At 37.7% G+C, this 22,777-nt stretch overlaps 1 protein-coding gene across 1 annotated transcript; it reads left to right on the top strand.

The window, feature by feature from the left end:
• Positions 1-18,507: 18,507 nt before the first annotated feature.
• On the top strand, positions 18,508-22,422 carry LOC104120591 (myb family transcription factor EFM). The gene is made up of 4 exons (XM_009632387.4): positions 18,508-19,112; positions 19,814-20,371; positions 20,929-21,005; positions 21,711-22,422. The coding sequence occupies exons 1-4, from the start codon at positions 18,917-18,919 to the stop codon at positions 22,140-22,142; spliced, it is 1,263 nt and encodes a 420-aa protein (XP_009630682.1). The 5' UTR covers positions 18,508-18,916; the 3' UTR covers positions 22,143-22,422.
• The last annotated feature ends 355 nt before the right edge of the window (positions 22,423-22,777 follow it).

The following is a 22,777-nucleotide window of genomic DNA, read 5'->3' as shown; positions in this document are numbered from 1 at the left end:
TGACAAGTTGGTATCAGAGCTCTAGGTTCATAGGTTCTACAAGTCATGAGCAAGTGTCTAGTAGAGTCTTGCGGATTGGTATGATGATGTCCATACTTATCTTCGAGACACTACAGGGAATTTTAGGATAAACTTCCCATCTTTCTTTTCTTATCGTGCGACATTGATTCGGTTTGAAGCGTACCTCTTTGAATTCATTCCACTCACTCGTACAAGTATGTGAACGCTCAGTATCAGCTGTGCATCAACAGCTTGTGATTCTATGAACGAGGTACGAGATGTGTTTTCTGTGTTTTGGTGATGGGCCAGTCTGGAGGACTTGAGACCAGGTTTAGACCACAGCTTAGACTCGGTAGTTTCAGTTGTTAGAACTTGTACATTTGGACTCATATGTACGGTAGTGTCCCTATGAGTGGAATTTATGGCTCGATGAGCGGTGGAATGATAAAATAATGAGTATGATGTGACTACGGGATGTGTTCAGATGTTTTGAATGTGACGAGAAGAGTTTCTCGAGATGTAAAAAAAGGGCCATTGGGTGCTTGATTTTCGTCTTGATTTGATGTATAAGTCTCGAGTTATGAGTGTGTTGAAGGATCTTTCACGTTGTTAAATTGTGGGACAAATTAAATTCTTATGTCTTGTTAATGAATTCGGACTCAGAAAAATTAAGTGATTGCGTAGTAATGGTGGCTGCGAAAGGGTATAGCAAAATGCCAATTTTTGGCTAAGCATATGGGTTATCTCATGCGGAGTAATCTACGGAGGTGTGCTCCTTATAATGTTGAGTGGAGAGTTTCTTTTCTACCAGCGGGGTGTATGTGTTGAGATTTGAATTTGAATCTGGTTGAGAAAGTTGACTTGACTGTCAAGAGAATATATGCGAGCTTAGCGGATGATTGAGGTATTTTATGGTTGGTATTGCATGAGCTTGAGAAGAATTTTTGTTGAACTGACTGCAGTATTATGGCAGTAATAAAGTATGGACATTGTGAGTTATCAAGTGTTTTGATTTATGGCTTGGAGCCAAGTAGAGGAGTTTGCTATCTACGACTTGATTGCATGGTTTTGTGTATCGGTTTTGATATGAGGCATATTTGTGAATCAGTTATGACTTACAGAGGTTGAGATCTATGATGACTCGAGTAAAGAAATTACTGGATATGAGTTATATTTCACTTTATGAGTATATGAAAATCATGGGATGAGTTAGTTGTTATTTGTGAAGTATGTAGTGCGCACGAAGTATGAACTTGATAGGTGGTGTTAAAGTGGCGTTACTTCTTTGGGTGTTGTTGTGCTAATGGGGTGCGTGTCTTTCGGCCCGTTTGGGTGGTACAATTTAGATTTGGGCAGAGTGGATGACTCTCGAGAGGGTTCTAATGGATTTTAAAAAAAAATATGTGGCAATTGAATTTGTTTTTCGAATTTGCATATCACTAGAGTCGGTTATTTACATTGGATGGTGTCGGGACTTGCGGTAATTCTGTTTGACTATGAATTCTACATTTCAGTATAATAAAGGAAAGATGAACAATTTTAAATTCACATAAGGTATTTTTAAAATGGGTGTTTCGGTTGTGGTATTTATGGGGGTAATTATGATATGGTGAGACTTTACAAATGTTTTGGTGGAAATATTCTTGGGTTGGTGACCTGCGTAGCTGGGTCGAGTTAGAGGAATTAAGTTATGATAGATTGGTTATGTGCAAATGGGTTTCAAAGAGTTCTCGATGGTTTCTATCACGGTTTGAGATGGATATATCCTACCGGCGTGAGGAACATGTTGTGTATTATGATTTCCTCCTATATGAGAGAAAATGAAAGGTTTCTAACAAACCGGGTATATATTTTGCATGTGACTCACAATGTTAAAGAGGTTCTCGTGTTTTCATGAAATGGTCTAATAGAGGCGGCGCGTGGAGTGAGATTGAGATTTGCATGTATAAGGTGACGGTTCAGTTTTGAATGGATGGTCATGAATTCTTAGGCAACATGGGCAGTTCCAAATGACTAGATGAATACTATTACTACTTGGTATTTCATGAGAATGGTGCGCATTGTGTTTTGACTTACAGATGATCATAGGTATTGCGGTACTCACATGGTTTATAGACTGTTGAGATTCCAATTATTTCTATGTGGCATGGAAGAATTATGGAAGTATTCCTCGTGGGATGATCGTGCGTGAAAGATGTGTTAATAATTCGAGTGCTGGAGTTGGGACCAATTATGGTGATTCATGTGTTCTTTAAATTTGGGGATTGGGAGTTCTCAGAAGCATATTGTTTCAGGGTTGCATACTATTTGAGGTGAGTATTTTATTTGAACTCGGTGGAGGCACTAGTTGCGCTAATTATTTGTAATAGCTACGCGCTACGAGTGTGTAGAGATGTGAGGTTTGAGCCCATGTGCGGGCATCGGTGCAAGTATTCATACTCGGGAAAATGCTTAGGCTATTATATGCCTAGAGTTGACTGTTAAGCTTAAGGTTATAACGTTCTCATATATGTACCTTTGTTGAGAACTATCTGTGCCATACTTGAGGTTACAAAAAAGGCTAATTCCCTGAATAAACTTGGTAGTTACTATTTCTATGTTAACTTGCCGATTTGAGCTGTAATAGCACACTTGCACATGCCTACACTATGGCGTGTTATTTATACCAGTCCAGGAGTGTGAGAATCTTACTTCGTTATCATATACGTGTGTACTTGTTTGATTGCTCCTGTATGATATGCTTGGACTAGAGGCATGTGACCCGATATCATTGGCACGTGAGTTGTCCGTGTCGCATGTGAGTTATCCGTATAGTGTGTGGGAATATCATTTCTTTGAATTGTGCACATGCACCTACGGTTATTCTTTTCACGAAATTTTAGGTTTGGTTGTAAATATTGGATTGTGTTGGGGTTGCATGTCAATAAAGTGGTTGTGTTTGAAGAGATAAGGTCATTGGATCTAGAATGTGTACTATGAGGTTTGATTACGACATGTTTGGAAGAATAATTGTAGAAATCGTCTTAGATAATTGGATATGGTACTTGTTGAACGAGGGAAAGCTCACTGACTTGTTGATCTGATAAGTGGTAATGAGATTACGCATGTTTCTTTCATTATCAGCAGGGTACGAAGGTTTTGGAATGAGGTTTAATACTAGTAACAAGTTGGTTTTGAGTAGTTATTGTGATCGGGAATGGTGTTTCGAGTATGTGAGTTGTTTAGTATGTTATGTGATTATATCTGTGTCACGACCCGAAATTTCCACCTTCAGGACCGTGATGGCGCCTAACATTTCACTTGCTAGGCAAGCCAACGTTAAAATAATCTTAACCATTTTTAAACAAATCAAACTAAACGGAAGTCAATTACTGAAATAAAGTGCGGAAAACCATAACAACCGAATCATCCAAATACATCCTCGAATCTGGTGTCATAAGTGCATGAGCTACTATAATAATACAAATAAAGGTCAGAATAAAATTCAAGCCGTTTGAAAGATAATACACAGCTAAGATAAGATAGAAGGGGACTTCAGAACTGCAGACGTTGTGCAGTTATACCTCAAGTATCCTTTGGGTAGCTGAATCCGAGCAAGTCTATGGTACGCCGCTGTGACCAACTCCAAAATCTCCACAAGAAGTGTAGAGTGTAGTATGAGTACAACCGACCCAATGTACTCCGTAAGTGTCGAGCCTAACCTCGACAAAGTAGTGACGAGGCTATGACAAGGCACGTACGTAAATAACCTCTACAAGTATATACAAATAAGAAGCAACAATAACACAATAAATAACAATTTATAAATTTGGGAGGGAACATGTAAGGGGGATGATATAATAATTTCAGCAGGAGAAGTGTCACGTAGCAGCCAATTAATTCATCAACAATAAAATGAGCAGCTGATAATATGAAAATGGCACGGCACCACCCTTCGTGCTTTTACTCGCATTTTCCCCATAAATTGATAAATAAATAATAATAACTGGCATGGCATCACCCTTCGTGCTTTAACTCTCTTCTGTCACGGCATCGCCCTTCGTGCTTTTACTCTTTTTGAAAATGGCACGGCATCACCCTTCGTGCTTTTACACACTTTCTCACCATGACAAGGATAATATAAATAATATAAATGGCACGACATTAGCCTTTGCGCTTTTACACTCTTCCACAATATTCAACAATAATTAAATAAATAATAATTTCAAGAATAATGATCAAATAATCAATAATAAACTTAAGCAGGAATATCTTAATTAAATAGGCAATTATTCAAAATGAACAAACTCCTCCAGTATGTTTTGACTCAACCACAACGCATTAGTACTTGTCACCTCACATATACATTGTACCCGCACATTAAATCAAGTAGCAAATAGACAAATAAGCCCTACTCACTCGAGTCAAGGTTAACCACGACACTTACCTTATTTTGCAACCAACTCAAGATTCCAATACACCTCTTCCTCGCTAATTAGTGTACGAACTCCTCGAATATAGTGATAATTAATTCGATTCAGTCAATACAAATTATACGAATTAATTTCATATGAAAATATTAATTTTCCAATAAAAATCCAAAATTGCACGCAAAAACGTCTCGGAACCCAACAAAAGTTACAAAACCCGAAAGCCCATTCAGCTACGAGTCAAATGGATCTTCAAATTCCGATGTCAAATGGATCTTCAAATCCTAAATTTTCGTTTTTGGAAAGTTTTACAAAAACTCCAATTTTTCCATCTAAATCCGAAATAAACGAGGAATATAGACATGGATTTATGAAATATAATCACTTTTGGTTATAGAACACTTACCCAAGTCGAAGTAGTGAAAACCCCCTTTGGAATCGCCCAAATCCGAGACTCAAAACTCAAAAATGATCAAAAATGGCTAACACCCGATTTTATTTATTCTGTCCAGCATTTTCGTATCTGCGGACATTATTTTTGCATCTGCAAAAAGAGATTTCCAAACGGGTGTCCGCATCTCCAGAAAATGGGCCGCATTTGCGGTTGCGCATGAAGGAGTCGCAGAAGCGGTTTCTTCGCATTTGCGGTTGCTTAGCCGCATAAGCGATGGTCGCATCTGCGGTCATTTGCTTGCAGAAGCGAGAAGGATGCCCAGGCTCCCAAATTCAAAGAAGCGACAAGGTCTCCATAAAAGCGGGGCCGCACCTGCGCTCCAAGCTTCGCAGGTGCGAGACACCAGAACCAAACCTGTCATTTTTTACAAAAAGATCTGAAATTCGTCTGAAACCCACCCGAACCTCTTGGGACCTCGTCCGAATATTCTAACAAGTACCGTAACATAATACGGACTTACTCTGGGTCTCAAATCACGTCAAATAATATCAAAACTTTAATTCATACCTCAATTCGGACTTATGAGTTTCAAACTTTTCACTTTACAAAATACGCGCCGAAATGTATTAAATGAATCCGGAATGATTTCAAATTTGGCGCAACTCTCATAAATGACATAACAGAGCTGTTCCAACTCTCAAAATCCTAATCCGAGTCCAATATTGATAAATTCAAATTCATGGTCAAACTTGGGAATCTTTAAGCTTTCAAACTTTAAATTTTTAATAAATGGCGATAACTCGAGCTTGGGACCTCCAAATTAAATTCTGGGCATACGCCCAAGTCCCAAATCATGATACGAACCTACCGGAACTGTAAAAATATTGATCCATGTCTGTTTGCTCAAAACGTTGACCGAAGTCAACTCAAATGAGTTTTGAAGCTCCATTTCAAATTTTAATCAATTTTTCACATAAAAACTTTTCGGAAAAGTTTACGGACTGCGCACGCAAGTTAAGGAATGCTAAATGGTGCTATTCGAGGTCACAGAACACAGAAATAAATATTAAATTTAAAGATGACCTTTCGGGTCATCACATTCTCCACCTCTAAAACAAACGTTCGTTGGGGTTTTCCACAAAAAACTAGTCAAAACAATCTATTATACGCTACTTAGAAGCTCAAGTAACTTGAGTCAAAAAGAATAAAGTTTTCTACATGGAGGAACAAAAAGGATGACTAACCTGCAATTTGAACTCTGAACTTGTTGTTATGAAGGAGAATGGAGTTCTCTTTATATTTGTAAAAAAAATTGAATATTCGTTGCTTTTGGGAGATATTAGCAGACTCGCGGACAAGATAAAGAATTGGGAAAGACTATGAATTGGGACTTCAATCGATAAAAAAGGTCTTGACTTTTAAATTTAATACATTTCAGTACCTTTTTAAAACTTTTGAGTAATTACCAAGCTGAATTTTGAGAATTTGGGTATTATATGAAGGACTTATTCAGCAAATTTTGTTTTAATTTAAAAAAATCCTTGGGGCTTACGCCTCACTAAAAAAACACGCCTCAAACGCCCGGGCGTACGCCCCGAACGCCTGGCGGTACGCCTCGAATTTTTGGGCATACGCCTCTTGAGACTTTCGCCTCACACCATCGCCTCGGGGCATTTTTGGTGCGCCTCGTCCCATGGCTCACCCCGAAAATGCCTTTTAAAACACTGCCTCCAATATCTGAATAGTACGCTCTGACTGTCCGTCTATCTGTGGATGAAATGTTGTACTCAACTCAACCCGCGTGCCTAAATCACGCTATACAGCCCTCCAAAAATGCGAGGTGAACTGCGTACCTCGATCAGAAATGATAGACACGGGCACACCGTGAAGACGGACAATCTCGCGAATGCAAATCTTCGCTAACCGCTCTGAAGAATAGGTAACTGCTATTGGAATGAAGTGTTCTGACTTGGTCAACCTATCCACAATGACCCATACTGCGTCGAACTTTCTCTGAGTCCGTGGAAGTCCAACAATAAAATCCATAGTGATACGCTCCCACTTCCACTCAGGAATTTCTAACTTCTGAAGCAAACCACCAGGTCTCTGATGCTCGTACTTGACTTGCTGACAATTTAAACACCGAGATACATATGTAGCTATATTCTTCTTCATTCTCCTCCACCAATAATGTTGCCTCAAATCTTGATACATTTTGGCGGCACCTGGATGAATAGAATACCGGGAACTGTGGGCCTCTTCAAGAATTAATTCACGAAGCCCATCCATATTAGACACACAAATATGACCCTACATCTGTAGAACTCCATCTTCCCCCCACACCAACATGTTTGGCATCACCGTATCCTTAAGGACAAGCAAATGAGGATCATCATACTGTCGCTCTCTGATACGCTCATATAAAGAAGATCGAGCAACTGTGCAAAGCTAGAACCCGACTGGGCTCTGAAATATCTAACCTCACGAACTGATTGGCCAAAATTTGAATATCTGTGGCTAATGGCTTTTCACCAACCGGAATATACGCAAGGCTGCCCATACTCACAGCCTTTATACTCAAAGCATCAGCCACCACATTGGCCTCTCCGGGATGATACAAAATAGTGATATCATAGTCTTTCAACAGCTACAACCATCTCCTCTGCCTCAAATTGAGATCTTTTTGTTTGAACAGATAATGCAGACTACGATGATTAGTGAATACCTCACACGAGACACCGTAAAGGTAGTGCCTCCAAATCTTCAGCGCATGAACAATGGCTGCCAATTCTAAGTCATGAACCAGGTAATTCTTTTCATAAACCTTTAATTTTCGAGACGCATATGCAATCACTCTGCCATCTTGCATTAATACTACACCAAACCCAATGTGAGATGCATCACAATACACTGTATAAGATACTAAACTTGTGGGTAATACCAACACTGGCACCGTAGTCAAAGCAGTCTAGAGCTTCTGAAAGCTCAACTCATACTCGTCTGACCATCTGAATGGGGCACCCTTCTGGGTCAATTTGGTCAGTGGGGATTCTATGGATGAAAACCCCTCCACAAACCCGCGATAATAACCTGCCAAACCCTGGAAACTCCGAATCTCTGTAGCTGAAGTAGGTCTAGGCCAATTCTGAACTGCCTCATTCTTCTTAGGATCCATTTTTATGCCTTCTGCTGATACAACATGACCCAAAAAGGCAACTGAGTCTAACCAAAACTCATATTTCGAAAATTTGGCATATAACTGATTATTTTTCAAAGTATGAAGCACAATTCAAAGATGTTGCTCATGCTCCTCTCGACTGCTAGAGTAAATCAAGATATCATCAATGAATACAACCACAAAAGAATTCAAATAGGGCTTGAATACCTGATTCATCAAATCCATAAAAGTTGTTGGGGCATTTGTCAGCCCAAATGACATCACTAAGAATTCGTAATTCCCATATCGACTCCAAAAAGCTGTCTTAGGGACATCGGATTCCCTAATCTTCAACTTATGGTAACCAGACCTCAAATCAATCTTTGAAAAAACCTTGGCAACCTGAAGCTGATCGAATAAGTCCTCAATTCTTGGCAACAGATACTTATTCTTGATAGTGACATTGTTCAACTACCGATAATCTATACACATTCTCATCGACCCATCTTTCTTCTTCATGAATAACACGGGCGCACCCCAGGGCGAGACACTAGGTCTAACGAAGCCCTTATCAAGCAATTCTTGTAATTGTTCTTTCAACTCCGACGGGGCCATACGGTATGGTGGAATAGAAATGGGCTGGGTGTCCGGAGCCAAATCAATAAAGAAGTCAATATCTCTGTCGGGTGGCATCCCCGGTAAATCTGCAAGAAATACATCTGGAAACTCACGGACAGCTGGGACTGAATCCATAGAAGGAACATCCACATTAGAATCATGAATATGAGCTAAATAAGCTTGACAGCCCTTCTCGACCATACGCCGAGCCTTCATATAAAAGATAACCCTACTAGTAGAGTGGCCAGGAATCCCTTTCCACTCTAATTGAGTCAACCCCGGCATGGCTAAGGTCACCATTTTGGCATGACAATCCAATATAGGCAACAACCAATCCATACCCAAGATAACATCAAAATCTACCATATCAAGAAATAGAAGATCCAAGCTAGTCTCAAGACTCCTAATAGTAACCACGCACGAATGATAGACATGATCTACCACAATAGAATCTCCCACCGGTGTGGACACACACACAAAAGCACTCAGAGAATCACGAGGCACAACCAGATATGAAGCAAAATAGGAGGTCATATAGGAATAAAGAGATCATGGATCAAAAAGAACTGAAGCATCTCTATGGCAAACTGGAACAATACCTGTGATCATGGCATCGGATGACCCGGCCTCAGACCTAGCTGGAAAAGCATAAAATCAGGGCTAGGCCCCACCACTCTAAACCGCGTCACTGGGACGGCCTCTAACTAGCTGGCCTCCATCTCTTATGACCTGACCTCTACCTCTAGTTATCTAACCCCTGCCCCTAGTTGGCTGGGCGGGTGGCGGAACAGCTGGTGCTGGAATCATAGCACGAGAACCCTGCTGCTGCATGCTGCCCTGAGACTTGGGGTAAAATCTAGCAATGTGCCTAGGATCACCACAAGTATAACAGGATCCCCGCTGTTGTGACTGTTGACCCTGGAACTAGCCATGTCGACCTGGATAACCACTCTGATGACTCCGAATCGGAGGTGCACTAATATGAGCTAGTGGTGCACTGTAAGCTAGCTGGTTGGAATGAGACACATGAGGGTCGTGACCACTTGAAGCACTGTGGGATGCTTGGAGCGCTGATGAGGCCTCTTATCAGACCCCTGCCCTCTCTTTTGTGCAAGAACCACCTTGATCCTCCTAGCAACATTAGCAGCCACCTGAAAAAGGAATCTAACTTTCGGTCTCCTTCGCCATCTGAAGCCTGATAGGGTGAGTGAGTCCATCAATAAACCTCCTCACTCTCTCTCCCTCAGTAGGAAGTAAAAGGAGAGCATGATGGGCTAGATCCACAAACCGGGTCTCGTACTAAGTAACAGTCATATTGCCCTACTGGAGACGCTCAAATTGCCTGCGGTAATCCTCTCTCAATGTGATAGGGAGGAACTTCTCTAGAAATAGACGTGAGAACTGTTCCCAAGTCAGTACAGGCGATCCAGCTGGTCTGGTCAACATAAAATTTCTCCACCACCTCTTGGCAGAATCCGTCATCTGAATTACAGCAAAATTGACTCCATTTGTCTCAACTATACCCATGTTCCGCTACATCTCATGGCAGCGGTCAAGATAATCATGTGGGTCCTCAGAAGGTGTACCACTGATGTGAACTGGAAAGAGCTTAGTAAACTTTTCCAACCTCAATAAAGCCTCAGAAGACATGGCGGGCCTATCACCGGCATGTACCGCAACAACTGGCTGAACTACCCCAACTAGCGGGGATGCTGGAGCCTGATACTAGGGAGCCAACTGCTCCGGAGCGGGAGTAGTGGGATTTTGTGCTCCTCCCCCAGCCTGTGAGATGGCTGGTGCCACTGAAAATGTACCATTATGGGCCACGCCCTCCATAAGACTCACCAAATGGACTAGAGCGTCCTAAAGCACTGGAGTAGCTATGAATCCTTCCGGGACCTGAACTGGTCCAAAGGGTACAGTATGAGCTGGAACCTCCGCTCCCAAATCCACCTGAGGTTCTACAACAGGTGCTGCTGCTCGAGCTCTAGACTGAGCCCTACCTCTGCCTCTACCTCGACCTCTAGCACGACCTCGGCCTCTACCCCTGGTCATAGTTGCCACCGGGGGTTCTGGCCCTTGTCCGTCAATAGATGTGTTACGCGTTCTCACCATCTGCGAGAGAATAAGAATAGAACGGTTCAATCATCGATGATAGAATAAAATCGCATGACAGAATAAGAAAAAAGTCATATTGTTCATAAACGTCATAGCCTATGAGAGATAAGTACAAACGTCTCTGTACCAATCCCTCAGACTCTACTAAGCTTGCTCGTGACTCGTGAGACCTAAGTAACCTAGTGCTCTGATACTAACTTGTCACGACCTGAAATTCCCACCTTCAGGACCGTGATGGCGCCTAACATTTCACTTGCTAAGCAAGCCAACGTTAAAATAATCTTAACCATTTTTAAACAAATCAAATTAAACGGAAGTCAATTACTGAAATAAAGTGCGGAAGACCATAACAACCGAATCATCCAAATACATCCCTGAATCTGGTGTCACAAGTGCACGAGCTACTAGAATAATACAAATAAAGGTCTAAATAAAATTCAAGTTGTTTGAAAGATAATACACAGCTAAGATAAGATAGAAGGGGACTTCAGAACTGCGGACGATGTGCAGTTATACCTCAAGTCTCCTCTGGGTAACTAAATCCGAGCAAGTCTATGGTACGTCATTGTGACCAACTCCAAAATCTGTACAAGAAGTGCAGAGTGTAGTATGAGTACAACCGACCCTATGTACTCCGTAAGTGTCGAGCCTAACCTCGACGAAGTAGTGATGAGGCTATGACAAGGCACATACGTAAACAACCCCTACAAGTATATACAAATAAGAAGCAACAATAACACAATAAATAACAATTTATAAATTTGGGAGGGAATATGCGAAGGTGGATGATATAATAATTTCAGCAGGAGAAGTGTCACGTAGCAGCCAATTAATTCATCAACAATAAAATGAGCAGCTGATAATATGAAAATGGCACGGCACCACCCTTCGTGCTTTTACTCGCATTTTTCCCATAAATTGATAAATAAATTATAATAATAACTGGCATGGCATCACCCTTCGTGCTTTTACTCTTTTTGAAAATGGCACGACATCACCCTTCGTGCTTTTACACTCTTTCTCACCATGACAAAGATAATATAAATAATATAAATGGCACGACATTAGCCTTTGTGCTTTTACACTCTTCCACAATATTCAACAATAATTAAATAAATAATAATTTCATGAATAATGATCAAATAATCAATAATAAACTTAAGCAGGAATATCTTAATTAAATAGGCAATTATTCAAAATGAACAAATTCCTTCAGCGTGTTTTGACTCAACCACAACGCATAAGTACTCGTCACCTCACATATGTGTTGTACTCGCACATTAAATCAAGTAGTAAATAGACAAACAAGCCATACTCCCTCAAGTCAAGGTTAACCACGATATTTACCTTGTTTTGCAACCAACTCAAGATTCTAATACACCTTTGCCTCGCAAATTAGTGTCTGAATGCCTCGAATCTAGTCACAATTAATTCGATTCAGTTAATATAAATTATAGGAATTAATTCCATATAAAAATATTAATTTTTCAACAAAAATCCGAAATTGCACTCAAAGATCGCTTGTGGGGTCCACGTCTCGGAACCCGACAAAAGTTACAAAACCTGAAATCTCATTCAATCACGAGTCTAACCACACAAATATTATCGAATTTCGATATCAAATGGATCTTCAAATCCTAAATTTTTATTTTTGGAAAGTTTTACAAAAACTCCCATTTCTTCCATCTAAATCCGAAATAAACGATGAATATAGACAAGGATTTATGAAATATAATCACTTTTGGTTATAGAACACTTACCCAATACGAAGTCGTGAAAAACCCCTTTGGAATCGCCCAAATCTGAGATGCAAAACTAAAAAATGAGAAAAAAGGCTAACACCCGATTTTATGTATTCTGTCCAGTATTTTCGCATCTGCGGACATTATTTTCGCATTTGTGAGAATAATCTCGCATATGCGAAAAGATCTTACCAAACGGGTGTCCGCATTTGCAGCTGCGCAGAAGCGCATAAAGGAGTCGCAGAAACGGTTTCTTCGCATTTGCGGTCGCCAAGCCGCAAAAGCGATGGCCGCATCTACGGTCATTTGCTCGCAGAAGCAAGAAGGCTGCCCAGGCTCCCAAATTCGCAGAAGCGATAAGGTCTCCGCAAAAGCGGGGACTTATTGATATATTCAGACGAGGTCCCGAGTGGCTTGGGTGAATTTCGGACGGAGTTCGGATTTATTGAACCCTTATTCAAGCTGCTGGAATTTGGGATTTACTGGTGCAACCGCTTCTGCGGAAGCTTGGTCACAGAAGCGACTCCGCAGAAGCGGCATGGGCATTGCTGGTCAGGAGCTGCAGATGTGGAGCCATCCGCGCAAAGGCGCGACCGCAGAAGCGAAATTGGACTGGTGGGAGATAGTCGCAGAAGCGCGACCGCAGAAGCGGAATTTTTCTGCAGGTGCGAGGGGGTCAGCTGGGAAGTGGACTCCGCAGATGTGAGGTTCCAGTTTCAAATGTGACGTCGCAGAAGCCGTTATTGGGATCGCAGGTGCAAGCAACCCTGGACAGAACTTATAATTCGAGGTCTTTGGTTTCTTTCTTTATTTTCGAATTTTGGAGCTCAAGTTGGGCGATTTTGGAGAGGAAGTTTTCCACACGACTTGGGGTAAGTTTTCTTGAATCCTTTGTGATTATATTTCATGAATTAATCTTCGTTTTCGGTGTTAGATTATTGATTTTTCAAGAGAAATCGGAGGAATTGTTTACAATTCCATAAAATGCATTTTCGAGCTTTGAACATTGATTCAGAATCGGATTTGAATGAAATTAGTATGGTTGGATTCATAATTGAATGGGTTATTGAATTTTGTGAGTTTCGTCAGATTCCGAGACGTGGGCCTTACTGTCGACTTTTCGAGCGGAGTTAAAATTTTTTATAAATTATTAAATTGTAAGCATTGGAGTATATTGTGATTAATTTGCACATGGTTTGAATAGATACAGGTCGTTTGGCTTGAATTGAGGAGATAGGAAGGCGTTTGGAGGTTGATACGCGCGGACTGAAATTTCTGGAGCATTGTTTAACTGTCTCGGTATTGGATTCGGCTTGTTCGAGGTAAGTAACATTTCTAAACTTGGAGCTAAGTGTATGAACCCTGAATATACATGTTATGTGTTTTATTTGGAGGTGACGCATATGCTAGATGACGGGTGTGTATGCGTGCACCGTAGAAATTGTGACGTAATTGATTACGTGAAATTGTGTAGTCAAATAATCTTGGCATTTTCCATATACTTTCATGTGTTAGAGAAATTGAGCTGAGAATCATGTTAAAAATCATGCTGAGGCTATATGCCGGTATTATTGAGACCCACATAGGTCGTATTGCTGTTGAATTATTTATTTAAAATGTAATTTCATACTCAGCCATGTTAATTCATTTCATATCATCTCTCAGCCTCTGTTGCTATTTATTAATTCATCATATCATCATTTTGGGCTAGTTTCATGATATTCTGAGCCATAGAGACTAGAGAGATTGGTGACTGAGTGAGGCCGAGGGTCTGATTATGAGGATATTTATGGGATCAGGCTGCACGCCGCAGCATGTCATATTGGCTTTATATATGTTATTATTATATGGATCGGGGTTGCACTCCGTAGCAGGCCTTATAGGCTTTATTATTATAGGATCGGGCTGCACACCGCAACAGGCCTAAATGGCTTATTATAGCCGCTTGGGCTGAAGAAGTACTTCCGGAGTGTGCACCCCCACAGTGAGCGCAAATGATATTATATTTGGGATAGATTTCTGAGGGCATGAAGTTGCCTTATTTATTTATGTTTGGGATGGACTTCCCAGGGCATGGAGTTGCCTTATTTATTTATTTATATTAGAAAAAAAAAATTTCTGGACATGGATCTTGCCCGAATCATTTATATTTTTGGGATAAATTTTTTCCTGGCATGGATCTTGTCTAATTATCTATATTGAGGGATGGATCTTCCCTGGGCTGGATTGGCTTCATACAGTACAGAGTGACTGAATGTCAATTATTATGTATATATATTTGAGATGAATCTTCCTTGGCCTGGATTGGCCATATACATAACTGAATGACTGTGCACGAGTTGTTATTATATTTGGGCTAGATCTGCCCGGTACAGTGCCGAGTGATTGAGTGTGCTAAATAGTGAGCGTGATGGGTGGAAATGCGAAACAGTGAGATTGAGTACTATAAGAGTGTGAGTACATAAGTTCATCACTATGGTGCATTGCATTAGATATGCATACTTGATATGTAGGCATAGAGAAGTATTTTTCCTCATGCCATCTGATAATAAAATTTCTTATCTGTCATTAAAGTTTTTGAAAAAAAATAACAGATCTCAAACTTACTTATATTTTCGGTGATTTTCGGTAAAGGATTTGAGTTTTACTGCTATACTTGAAAAGAAAATATTTATTTTCTGGAATTGTATACGAGCTGAGCATTTTATTGTTGAGTTATTGCTTGTGTTGCTTTAAATTGTATTGTTATGAGATGTTTTTGGTTATTGACGTGGACTCTGACCTTGGTACAAGCTCGTCACTACTTTCAACCTAAGGTTAGGTTTGTCACTTATTGAGTACATGAGGTCGGTTGTACTCATACTACACTTCTGCACCTTGCGTGCAGATTTCTGATACTGATGTTTCTGCGTACGACGAGAGTTGGATCTGAAGATGTACCTGCGATCCAGTCACAGCTGCCTCTTGTTCTAGGTAGCTTTAGAATTTTTAAATTTGTTCATGTATATTTCAGACAGATGACGTATTTTTATTTCACACCAATTTTTGTAAATTCTAATCTTAGAAGCTCATGATTTGTACTACCAGTCCTTGGGGAGTGTATTAGAGCCAGTTAAATATTAATTAAATCGGATTATTATTATTTGGCTTACCTAGCGGGTGAGGTTAGGTGCCATCGCGGCTGGTTGGATTTTGGGTCGTGACAAATATTTCTCTTTCGATTAAATAATTTGGTGAACAAAATTGCAATCAATTCAAAGCTCCATAAATGAATTCATGCAAATAACTAGAGTTAAAATCCACAAATAACAATCAAAATACCATATCCCTCAAACCCTAAAGTCAACTACTCCATAATCATACAAATAAAGTTAAAAAATAAGAAAATATTAATTTAATCCAAACTTGGGTGTTGAGTTGAGGAAAGAATGATGAATCCTTGTGCTATGAGCTATAATGCTTTCCAATCTTCCGTAGGTCAAAAGTCCTCTCAAAATTATATTTTTGGTGTATTTATACCATGTAGGAACGGGTCTGGAGGAACTACCCTTTCCAAGCTGAAACGGGAAAGTACTCTGACAAAAATGCACATGCGCGGCACCCCATGCGTCGTCGCGCCAGTTACTTCAGAGGGTTGATTTTTACACTCTGCAGAAAAATAGCACTACCACCTTGCGCCCCGGGTATGGTAGTGCAATTTTGTCAGAGTAAATTATTCTTCTTATTTTTTTATATTCAGACTTGGTCCTCGAACCCCGAACATGATTCTGCTTAATTCCTTGAGCTTTTACTCAGACTTCAAAGCTCCAAATCATCCATTTTAGCTCCAAACTTATTTCTCCTCTCAAAATCACATCATACACGACATAACACACGTAATAAGTATAAAGTACTAGCAAGGCCGGTTGAAGGGCCAAGCAGGTAAGGCCACGGCTTTAGGTCCCTCAATTCTCTGGAAGCCCCATTTTCTAAATTATGTTTTCTATAATTGATTTTCTTTCAAAAATATTGAATAATATAAGGTAAAAAGTATAAAATACTTATAGAAGATGAATAGATAACTATTTACTCAAGGATTGAAAATGAATGTTGGTCAATCTACAGTATGACATTAATATTGTCTTCTCCTTTTTTCATAATAAAACTTATATTTTTTTATTTTATTTTTCTCCTACAAAACTATTTATTCTCTCAAAAATAAGGACATTGATAAATTAAATTGTACATTCATTGTCATTACTATTTCTCAAGTTTTCAAGCACGCACAATAACAATCAAAATTAACTAAAACAGTGACACTTTGCTTTGCATTTTTTTGTGTGTTTCCACTTCATAGATGTTATTTTTGTTTCATTAAAAATTAGAATTCAAATATGTTAGTATGAATAAGGTTACTCAACTTAAAAAAGCTTATTATTGAAACTTTAATACTTTCATGGGTGGTCAAAAAAGATTAAATATGTTATTTATATTGTCAAATAGAAAAGAACGATTAAAATAAATTATATACATATCATTAATAATTTTACATCTCAAAAAATTAGACAAAATAGAATTAAAATAAAAATATGTTTGAATTTTTTTTAAAAGCTTAAGGCCTCTTAATAAAGTTTGGTTTTAGGCCACAACTTTTCTTGAGCCGCCCCTGAGTACTAGCAATTAGGCTCAAATACAATCGAAATATAGTAATTAGAGTGCGAAATATAGTTAAAAACATGAATTCCTAGCTTATCGTCAATATAATAAAGTCTTACACAATCGGGTCACGTATTAAATAATTAAAGGTAAGTTTATTGATAAGCACTAATTGAAAATTTAGTAAAAACAATTACCAACCTGATATCACATATTAAAATTTATTTATAGTGAATAAAAAAAAATCATATTGTCAATGTATATAATTTAAATCCTTTATTTGCTCTACTTTTTTGGTAGATTGAATGATAAGATCTTATTTTCAAATTTTTAAAGTAGCTTTAGGGTCCGAAACTTGGAAAATTTGGCATTAGGAAATGTTTTTGAAAAACATTCAGTCCAAATAACTTTACGTTTGTATTAGGCTTACTATAGGTAATAAAAGTCCAAAATTGGGGTCTTATTTTTATTGTTTTGGAAATCCATCTTTTGTTTCTGGAAAGCTAATTTTGTTCTCGGAAATTTATTTTCAGTGGCCAAAAAAAAAAAAAAAAAAGGGTTTTTTGTAGTGGCATACTGTAAGATAAGATACCCATTAAGCGAAAAGGAGGATTATAATCGGAATCTTGAATAATACAACCTACTAAATGAATCTTTTACAGCATTATTAGTTAAAGATATGAAAAATGTAAGCTAAGATTAAAAGAAGTTAAAGGAGAAAAAAAAGTAACATGAGAAGAAGAAGAGAATCATCTTTTATTTCGGTGATTTGAATTCACTTAAAGACTGTCCCAAAGTCCCAAAGGTTCCAAAATCAGGCTCTATCCTTTTCTCTAACCACATGACCCTCTCAAGCTTGTAATTTTACACTGATTCAAAATTTAAATTTGATGAGTCCGACTTTAAATTTATCTTATTATCTGAAGTTATTTGTGTTATTTTTAAGGTAACTAGGTCCACCTATTACAAATAATTAACTATAATTATCTTTTCGTTGATATGATAAAATAAAAAATTTAAACAATTAAGGGTATAATTGTGTAATAATCGAGTTGTTTCCATGTGGGCTATATAGGTATAATTGAAGTAAGGGGTGTCAAGCGACACGCCTTCGCCGGAAAATTACACTATTTTGCTAGATAATTTTTTTTATTTTATGTATATTTACTATACGTGGATTCCCCTTAACTTTTCGATATATCTAATTATTTATATTTTGACACCCCTTGATGAAAATTCTGGATCCGCCACTGGGTCAAAGGTTCGAACCATGAAATTAGTCACTGATGTTGGAATCAGGGTCAACTGCATATATCATATTTTTTTAGGGTGCGATCATTTCTCGAACCCGGCATAAACGCGAAATATTTCGTGCAAACCATACACTTTAAAAGGTATAAAAGTGAAACTCCATAGCCAAATATACCTCACGACAGCATACCCCTTTTACACTTTTATTACCAAATGGCTTTTTGCCTTTGCTCTTTGCAAGAAGTTACCATCCCCTCTTTTCTTTCTTGCTTTCTTTAATCCTTCCCTTGCTTTTCCTTTTTACTTTGTTTTTTTTCCCCTCTCACTTCAGAATCTTACTTTATTCTCCCTCGAACTCAACCCTCTAAAAAGACCACTATCCTCCTCACATCTTGATCCTCATTGTGTTCATAAACAAACAACTCTTCCCTTTCTCTCTATTCCACCTCTTGTGTTTCAAACCTAGAAAGGAATAGGTCACTCTTTTTCTAGCTTCTTTTTAAGCTATTTGTAGTTTGAGAATTATATAATTATAATTCTCTTAATTTGGTGTCATAGTTTGTGAATCTTGAATCTTGAAAATCTAGACAAAATGATGTCCTCACCTTCAGAATTAAGCCTTGAATGCAAACCCCATCAAAGCTATTCTATGCTTCTAAAATCCTTTGGAGAGAAAATTGACCAAACACAAAATTTAGAAGAATTTGTTGCTCGACTTGAAGAAGAAAGGGTTAAGATTGATGCTTTCAAACGTGAACTTCCCCTTTGCATGCAACTTTTAACCAATGGTAATTTATCTCTTCATTCTATTTTACACATCCTCATGAGAATATCATGCTTATATTTCCTTCATAGCTAGGTTTACAAGCTTTTCTCTCTATAACATATATAACAGTAGTGTACAGTTTAAAATTACATAAGGTAAATATGAATATATTCATAATCATGTTCCTTCACTAGCTTGAGTCTTTCATGTATGCTTAGTCTTATTTTAATATGTTGCAGCATGTAATTATATGTCTTTATTTTTTAGGTTACTAATCTGTTACTTTCATGAATAGTTGCTTGTAGTTATCTTTAGATAATTTGTTGGCGTATAAAAGTTAAATTCTTCATTTTATAGCTTATAAGATTCAAATGGTTTTCTGTGTTTACAACTTTATATGTGCGTGATGTATCAAATCAAGAATAGTAGGATTCAAAAAGTACTTGGTTAATTATTGATTTCTTCTATTAATAGCACAACAATAATAACAATAATAACAACAACAAATTCAGTATAATCTCACAAAATGGGATCTGAAAAGGATACTGTGTATGCAGACTTTATCCCTACTTTGTGAAGGTAAAAATATTATTTTCGACAAACCATCGGCTCCTTCAATTAATAGCACAAAAAGTTTACATATGCTAAATTGGTTAATATTTAATGATCTTATTTCTTGCACCAATTCTAATATTGGTTCACTTTATTTTTGGAAATTAACAGCTATGGAAGCTTCAAGACAACAACTTCAATCCTATAGAGAAAATCAAGGGCGAAAACCAGTACTTGAAGAATTTATTCCACTTAAGAATAATAATGCAAGTGGTGAAGGAGATGAAAAGAATATATCAAACACAACTGATCATAATAAGGCAAATTGGATGACTTCTGCACAATTATGGAGTCCAGGAAGTGAAGAAATTAAAGAAAAATCCACACTAACATCTTTTAAAGAAACTACTGATATGGGTATTTCAAAACTAGCCTTAGACAACAATTTTCCTAGCCCAACTCTAGCTCTTGCTTCAACTAAACAAAGTATTGGAATAGTGGAAGATAACAAGAATTTGGAAACAGTGAATAATTATTCAGGAAAAGATAATTCAATATTAGAGCAAGGAAAAGGAGCTTCTACTATCAATCTGCAGCCAGATTCTCAAAGTACAGGAGCTGTAACCAACAGTACAAGTACTCAACAACATAGAAAGGCAAGAAGATGTTGGTCACCTGATTTACACAGGCGTTTTGTTAATGCTCTTCAGATGTTAGGTGGTTCTCAAGGTAAGATATATTTGTGCAAACCAAGCTTTTTATTTTATATTATCGGTATAATTTAATCTGTTGTTATTTACGATTTAAGAAATACACGTCATTGGTAGTAATATAACCTGACAGTATAAAAATATTACCCCTCCCTTCCAATTTATCTGGCCTCGTTCGGATTTCAAGAGTCAAACAAGCTTTTTTTGGAACGTGGTTTTTTTCATATTCTTTTGTTTTTCTTTGTAGGTTGTTCTTTTTTTTTTTTGGCAAGCTCATATTTTTTTCGTTGTAAGGCCAAGAAAGACGAATTTATATATTTGTGTTGAATTTAACTTATACACACAGATAGTATATAATTTTTTTCACTATTAGTTATACTCTTAACATGTTATAACAAGTAATCTGTCTTCCTTTCTAAGTTAACATTCCTACTTCTTATAAACGAATACTTATAGCTATCTTTAAATGAGCTTATAGTGCAAAACAAAATCATCTATATCATCATTTGGTTGTCTTCTTACTTTGAGAACAATCAAGAAAACAGGCTAACTATCTTTTGAATATAATGATTTCAGTGGCCACTCCAAAACAAATTAGAGAACTGATGAAGGTTGATGGTTTGACCAATGATGAAGTTAAAAGCCATCTGCAGGTATATATTAACCAATTGTAACCTCACACTCAACCCCCCCCCTAAACCAAGAAAAGCCTAACCTTGAAAAAAGTTGTAGGTAACACACTGCTGCACTGGTAATTGTGCATATTCCATACAGGCAGTACAAATTAAAGTACTAGGACAGAAACTTAAACCAATTAGTGTGATCTTTTTCTTCTTCTTTTTTCTACAAAAGATACAAAAAAAATTCGTGTTTGTCTATTTTAATAAAAAGAGGTGGTATCTTTTATATCTGAAAATAATTTGATTTTAATTCTCATTATTACACTAAATGACATTTTTTTATAGTCTTAAAAATCTCAAGGGAGATTAAAACATTCCAAAAGTTTAAAACTTTTAACTTCGTGTCCAATCAAAATATGCTATATAAATTAAAACAAATAAAGGGAGTAGTACCATATATCGCTGCATAATGCTACAACTAAGGACATTTCTAGTAAAATTTGTCCATTTAGAGTCTAGTGCACAAAAATTTGTCCATATCATGTGTTTATATTAAATTATAATAATTATGATACATGTCTACACAAACATGGTTATTACTAAACCATACTAATTCTCTATCAAACTAACTGACATGCAATCAGATAAAATATGTGACTAGTTTTCATTATTTCATGCAAACTTAAACTTCTTTAATTTCTAGCTAAAATAATTGTATTTTTTGTGTCATTTATACAGAAGTACAGACTTCACACGAGAAGGCCAAGTCCAAGCCCACAAGTAGCAACATCAGCACCTCACTTGGTGGTTTTAGGTGGCATATGGGTCCCACCAGAGTATGCAGCAGCCGCCGCCGCACACGGCGGTGCGCCACCTGCAGCCACCCTATATGGAGCACATCCAACTAGCCATGCACCTTCACCACACTACATTGCAGCCCCACATGGAACAATGGCTCAAGAATTTTACACTACTACTGCACCGCAACACTTACCATCACTCCACCACCTCCAGCATCAGCAGTTGTACCATCACGGCGGCCAAATGTACAACAAGCCACCCTCAAATTCACATACTCATAGCTCGCCGGAACCCGAATCCCGAGGAACCGGTCATGGCGGTGACCGGTCAGAAAGTATTGAAGATGGAAAATCGGAGAGCAGTAGTTAAGAAAAATTTCTACGTAACAATTTTCTGTGATTAAATTTAGTTTAGTGTTTATCTAATTAAGAATTACTAGCTTAGATTAATTATTAGAAGGTTCTTGTCGTTGAAAGAACTGGGAAAAATAAGCTGCATCTTCCTATTTTATGCTACACGAAGGGAAGGGTAAAAAAGGCATAATGAAAAAAGGTAGTGTTTGTTTTCTTTGAGATTCCGTTGTACTATGCTTTTGATATATCCTAATTGGATAAAGTTTGAAAATTAGATTTATTTGGTTTTCTTGGCATTTTGTGGGTCTTCCTTGCCATTTAGGCTTTTGCTCAGTTGACGGATTTGACCTTATAAAAAGCATAAATTCTTCGGGGCCTTTACTGTTTATTTTTTAATTATTATAAATATATTTTTTATACTAATTATATATTATACATAAATTATATTATAAATCTACCAATTGTTTTGGCTGAAGCTATTAAATGGACTAGTATTTAGATCTATTCTTCTTCTTCCTTAGGAACTAAAATAAATAAATAAATTGAAAGAGAAAACTCTTCATCAATTTCCCTACTTTCTTGAAACAAAAAGAATTCTTAGAACTGCAAGCAAACGAAAGTTTTTACCAACTCTATTAGTTCACCTTTGTT

Source organism: Nicotiana tomentosiformis, chromosome 6 (genome assembly GCF_000390325.3).
Source record: "Nicotiana tomentosiformis chromosome 6, ASM39032v3, whole genome shotgun sequence".
In the NCBI taxonomy this organism is placed as follows: domain Eukaryota; kingdom Viridiplantae; phylum Streptophyta; class Magnoliopsida; order Solanales; family Solanaceae; genus Nicotiana; species Nicotiana tomentosiformis.
This window is presented reverse-complemented; position numbering and strand designations above follow the sequence as displayed.

Excerpts from the sequence above, each read along its gene's own strand:
- LOC104120591 (XM_009632387.4), top strand. The coding sequence starts at position 18,917 with ATGATGTCCTCACCTTCAGAATTAAGCCTTGAATGCAAACCCCATCAA. Across the intron at positions 19,113-19,813 it reads CATGCAACTTTTAACCAATG|CTATGGAAGCTTCAAGACAA; the intron begins GTAATTTATCTC and ends GGAAATTAACAG. Across the intron at positions 20,372-20,928 it reads GATGTTAGGTGGTTCTCAAG|TGGCCACTCCAAAACAAATT; the intron begins GTAAGATATATT and ends TAATGATTTCAG.